The sequence below is a fragment of the Cajanus cajan genome, chromosome 2 (genome assembly GCF_000230855.2).
Source record: "Cajanus cajan strain Asha chromosome 2, NIPB_CcT2T_4, whole genome shotgun sequence".
Lineage (NCBI taxonomy): Eukaryota > Viridiplantae > Streptophyta > Magnoliopsida > Fabales > Fabaceae > Cajanus > Cajanus cajan.
The window spans coordinates 73222862-73228877 of NC_138518.1; the positions used below are offsets into that span (position 1 = coordinate 73222862).

Consider the following 6016-nt stretch of genomic DNA (forward strand, 5'->3'; position numbering starts at 1 on the left):
TGGAAGTTGAACCTCGTCAAGAACTTCATTCACAAGTAATTAAGGTAATCTAAGTATTTTCTGTGGCGTCTACTGGTCTATCTACTGCATATAATACAATAAAAAAATACAAGTTTTTGCAATAGACTTGGATCCATGCAGAGATGAACAATGTAACAACTTATAAAAGTTAAAAAGGCATTTTAATTGAGATATAAATTAACCCCGTAAAGAATACTTCTTCCCTGTAAAAGGCTGGAATTTAGCCTCTTCTTTCTCTTTAGGTGGCTCTGGTTTTGACTCTTTTGCCTGCAGAGACGGAAGATGTAGAACTTAGCAGTCCATCAATTACCATTCAAATACTAGCAAGCAGCAGTAAGAGTAGTAGAATTACCTTTCCTGTCTCTTTAGTACGGTTTGCATTTGACCCAAACACAAGCTTGCCCTGAGATTGACGAGCATCACTTTGTGAACTAGAAGCTGTGGAAGACTGCGAATTGACATTTGGAACATCAGGTTTCTTGTCCTTGGACCCTGAAGAAGAAACTGGAGGGGGCTCATACTTCAAAGGTTTTCCATCCAAGCGTCTCCCAGTTCCAGAAAATGGGTTGAACTTGGGCTCAGTTTCAGCAGGGGTTTCCTCAGCTGTGAAAAGGAACAACAGTTGTTAGTCTTCATAGCAAAAAAGCGCTAATAATATCAGAATTTCTAAATCACAGTAAAAGTTCAATAACCAAATGAAACTTTTTGATAATTATATTTTCCATTTACCAAAGTTTAAAAAATTGGATGTTCCTTTAGCTAAAATACCATGAACAACTAGCTCTATCAGAATCGACTCCTATTTATAGAAACAAACATAACCCTCTTATTGATTGAAGATTGTACATATCCAAGTTAAAATAAATAGATAGTGAACTAAACAATGAACCAATCATTGTCAACTAAACAGAAACGTGTGTATGGTGTCATACAGTATTAATTAAAAATAACAAAGAGAAGCTTCCAATACCATATACAGAAAAATGTCACACGTATTCCATCCATCCAAACAGAAAAGAGACATATATGACAAACACTAGTCAGTCAAGTGCATACCAGCCACTGGTGCCTTTCCAGCAGAAATTGGTGCAATGGGCTTTTCAGGTTCCTTGTAATCCAAGGGAGGAGCAAAGTCCACCTCACAGTCAGTCTCAATAATGCTTATGGCATTATCAGGCTTAGTTTCTATAATATCTATGTAATATTTCTTGTTGTTGTAAGCCACCATAATGCTATCCCCAGTAGTCAAGCAGGAAAAATTCCTCAATGTAGTTTCTAAGCTGCATAAAAAAAAGTACAATCAAAATATCAAAATGAATATCTACTTCAAGTCAGTGTGTATAAGTAAATACAGAACTGAGCTAACAGAGGATGTGAAGATAAAACTAAAACGACACAAACCATAAAGCAATGACAAATAAGAAACCCCACATCCCCTGACCACATTTGGACAAGGAATTCACATGCTGAATTTAGCTTTAAACCATGTTAAGTATTGTTATATGGAATAATTAGTTTTTACACTATTTGAAGATCACATACCACCATACCAAGTATTAAGGATCAGATAAAAAATAATCCAAAACCAGTATGCATCAAATACCATAAACAATTGTAGTTGCAGTGTGCCCGTGTGTGCGTGCTACAGTGCTTATCAATGAAAACAAGGTCAAATCTTTTCTTGGTAAAAATTACCGCTATTCAACTTTAATCTGGGCCATCTATAGACCATTGCTCTTTGATACTACATTACCACGCATTAAGAACAAAAAAAAAGTCCAAAAACCAACATGCATCAAATACCATGAACCAATGTAGTTTGCAGTGTTACAGTGATTAACAACAACAAAAAAAGGTTAGATCTTTCCACAATAGCAATTACAGGTATTCAACTTCAATCTGGCCATCTCTAAACAGTAAGCTGATTGTGGCCAACCACAAATGAAGTAGGAAATACAAAACAAAGTTTTCCTTTCATTGGAGACATGGTAATCAAACTTGGATAGTTGGATAGCATCTGATCCCAAAAACAATATAGTAGGATAGTACATAGTGGGATGACCATTATTCTAAATTTTTTACAGATTAAATAATTTATAAGTATACAAATAAATGCTCAGAAGTTAAAAAAATATACTCAAAACTCATGACATTCATAATTAATAATAGAAAGTCATAGGTCTTGAGAAAAACATATAGAAATTGGCTGAAAATGCTGTATGTGGCTGAAAACAAAAACAATGAGGCTGGAAATAGAAACAGAAAGTAGCCAGCAACAGAAGAGAAGGTCACTGTTCCCCACAAATCGCCAGGAAAATGCTAGACAAGAGGGGTTACAACAATAACGGGTGGAGGTGCTTCAGAGTTTAGAAAGATCACAATGATGTGATGTAAAATAGGGTTCTCTAAAAGGGGGGAATCTCATTTTACCCAATCAAACCCTCAAAATGACACTAGAACAAGGACAAAAAAGCTTTAGGCTACCCATTAAAATTGTGTTTCCATATCATGCAAACAAAGTAGCACATGCATAGTAGGTGAATTCATTGGTCTTGGGTAGATGCAAGTCAATCACAAAATTTCAAAAATGGCCAAAATAATTAATTTATCTTCATGAATATAACTATCAAAACTGTACCACTACACAAACTTTGGCTGGGGTTAACCATAACCAATTTTATATATGATTCTAGCCCTGAACCAGTTAAAACAATTCCTACTAAAACCTAAATTATCTGATGGTTACTTGGAAATAAAAACCTATCCATCCCACTTAAATCAGGGTTCTGGGTGCAATCAGTTTGTTTAGGGTGAGAACAGTCATAATCACACTAAATAAATATACATAACATTGAATAGTGAGGATATCGCGGAAAGATGGTATGAGAGGATACATATACAAAATTCAAGAGAAACTCATTGGTAGGGAAATTTCATAGCTTCATCAAACTAAAGAAGCATCAACTCACATAGCTTTTGGATTGGAAATATCCAAGAAGTCTTTTGTGTGTGGCTGTAACTTAACATATGTCCCCTTTGGAAGTGTCACATTTTTTACTTTAACAATGTCCCCCTCTTGTAAAAGCATGTTCTCCATCATCTGCATATGAAAACAAGAACAATTTAAAAAACTCAACTAAGCAGAACCATACCAGTGAAACAAGCTTACAGCCATACAAACAATTACTTTTGAATGCCTACCCAATATGGCATATATATCATGCCTTCCTCTGCAATGAACTCCAGAACCCCACAATGAGAAACGCGCTCAGCAGCATCATTACGGAGTTCAAACAACATTGGATAATCAATATGCAGAGATGCTGCAAATTAAACTTGGTATTAAAACATGAAATTTCATAGTTATATATTCACATGGAAAAAAACAATGCAGAAAAAATAAAAAAGTTCAACAGCAACAACTGACCTAGACGATCAAGGGCTGATGGAGGCATTATAACTGAAGCATAGCAAGAATTTAATTTTGACATCAGACAGGAGGTAATAGAAAATATATTCTAAAAAAAAGAAACTACTAAGGACATTGAAACTTACTTTTGTCACCGCTTTCAATTTGGGGCTGTGAAAATAAGTGGGGGGAAATAGAAAGACAGAAAAAGTTAGATTATTGTAAGAAATATTTGTTTCAATTTAAGAATTTCATAACTCGCAGATTAAACACAACAGCTTAAGGTCACTTTAATTGAATATCTTTAGTTTCTTTCTTTAGTTTTGACAATTTTATACATCTCCAACCAGCGTCTAAATCTTTGTCTTAAACTATACCCTCTGATATTCAAGGAAATATGAAGGAGGTGTAATATTTTTTAACTTTCAACCAAAATGGATTTCAATCTGCATTAGCAAAGTTGACATTTTCCTATATTTAATACAAACCAGTTTACCTGGACAAGACAAGACTTTGGGTCTATACAAATTCTTTTTCATCAGAAATATGAGGTACTACAATTTCATTCAATTATTTATTTATATATCTAGTTAAAATCGCAGATTTAATCATGAAATCACATGGTTACATGATTTTTCTGCTGCCTACTGTTGCAAGCAGAATCGTGGGAATGAATGAAAGCATAGTGGAATCAGTTGAGATGGATAACTTGCATGATTCCTTCAGACATGGGTATTTCAGGGTTTTTTTGACTCAAATGACTTCCCACCAGCCACCAATCTTTTTGAATTTCTGAACCTGAACAGGATATTCAAAACACACCCTAATTCCATTTGTGTGTCTCTTATGAAAAAAAATTTGTGACTATAACATATGGGTTATATTGGAATTTGGATGTAACTTTAGTTTAATGGTGTGATTTAGAGGTTATTTCCATTAATAATGTTCTTTTCTAATTTTATGTATTTTGTAAATATTTCAAGTATAATTTTGTATCTTTAGTAAGATCTTATAATCCACGATCTTTCATCAGTCCATCTCTAATCCCTACATAGAATCTCAATTTTAACAACATTTGGATGTATCCAATATATTTTAAATTTTCAGATTTCAACAGTTTTTGGTGTAAAGGGAAGTTCACAGTAGGGTTTGCAAGGGATAGAGTGAATTGCGGGAACCTGCCCAGTCAAAGGGACAACATTTTTTTCTTGTTTTTGAATTTATGATGAACCAAACTACTGGATGAGGAAACTAACATACAATACCATCTATAGCACATTATATAGATAACTATATAAGTTGTGATTAATTTTAGTTTGTTGGAACCAATACACTTAACAGTTAGTTATAAGCACAAAATGGAAATTAACAATAAATGAACTTTATATCATTCCATGTGGCTATGCAAGATTAAAAATGAATGCCTGAAAGAAATGCCAACCTTTTCAATAAAAGAAGCTGGGTAGCATCGATATATCTGCTCAAATGATGTCCCATGGTATCCATATCCGTCAAAAAACTGTTGAGAAGTGTACAGAAAGTAGATAAAATTATAAAAAAGTGACAAATATCAGCATCATCAGTGCATCAACATCGCATAATAAATTAATTGATTAACATGTTAGAAAACGGAACAGTATATTAAATAGAGATGATATAAGAAAAAAATGATACTGGGAATGACAAAGGAGCTGAAATATAAATTATTCATCGAAACTAGAACAACAAAAGAGTTGGGGGATATTGAGTTTATGGAAATGTTTGGCATTACTATTTTACACTTTCACTAGTAATTACAAAAATCTGATCTTGTTTTCAATTTATATTATGTTCGCAAATGATTTGCAGAAGAAATGATAAAACCAATATTTGGAAGTTGGAAACAGGAAAATTAACAGCAAAACGTACCATTTTTTACTGTGCTGATTGCTACACCAGGATCAACCCTCAAAGCTCCCTGTAAGAGCAAACAACACGATGTAACCAACACAATCACAAAAAATTGGCGTGCGAGCCAGTGGCACAGAATTCGGAGTACAGACAAAAAACAATTATAATGGCGTGCACATAAAAAACTTTTACGAAGCGAAAAGAATATAATACGAAACAATTAATTAATTAATTAAAAATGGAATCCTAAACTGAACAAGCATTATCCACAAAACTTGTGAAACACGATCAGCGGAATCAAAATTAGAAGAAAAGGACAAGCAATTGGGGAAACCCTAACTAAGACCCAGGGAACCGTAACAGACGTGGCTACCATCCTTCAATTGTTTGGAAAGAGTGAATTACAGCGAAAAGAAGTGGCAGTTGAAGCAAATACAAGAAAAATTGGAGAAAGCGGCGCAAAAGTTGAAGCAATAGAAGGATTTGGTAGGATCGATAATCGAACGACGATAGTTTAGGAAAAGAGAAAGAAAACGAAGAGAAAAAAAGAACCTGATGCTTGATCTGATGAGAGAGAGCGAGTTAGGCGAATGGAGTATAAAATATTTTGTGAAGAGTTGGAACTGGAGCAGTAGGTAGCAGGTGAATGGTGATATACATAGAATAGATTGCTCTAGGGGTAACCCAACCGAGAGG

The 6016-nt window shown here is 34.2% G+C and overlaps 1 protein-coding gene across 3 annotated transcripts; it reads right to left on the bottom strand.

Annotated features, from left to right (window-relative positions):
* On the bottom strand, positions 1-6016 carry UFD1 (ubiquitin fusion degradation 1). 3 transcript variants are annotated; one of them, XM_020365720.3, is made up of 10 exons: positions 5873-6016; positions 5339-5387; positions 4872-4949; positions 3577-3601; positions 3449-3481; positions 3223-3344; positions 2991-3121; positions 1078-1301; positions 374-624; positions 1-288 (listed from the first exon to the last, which is right to left on the bottom strand). In XM_020365720.3, exons 2-10 carry the CDS (start codon positions 5339-5341, stop codon positions 199-201), a joined length of 957 nt encoding a protein of 318 aa, XP_020221309.1. In that variant the 5' UTR covers positions 5342-5387; positions 5873-6016; the 3' UTR covers positions 1-198. The 3 variants fall into 3 exon arrangements, with proteins under 3 accessions (XP_020221309.1, XP_020221311.1, XP_020221310.1); XM_020365722.3 differs by lacking the exon at positions 5873-6016 and adding an exon at positions 5726-5846; XM_020365721.3 differs by lacking the exon at positions 5873-6016 and adding an exon at positions 5661-5824.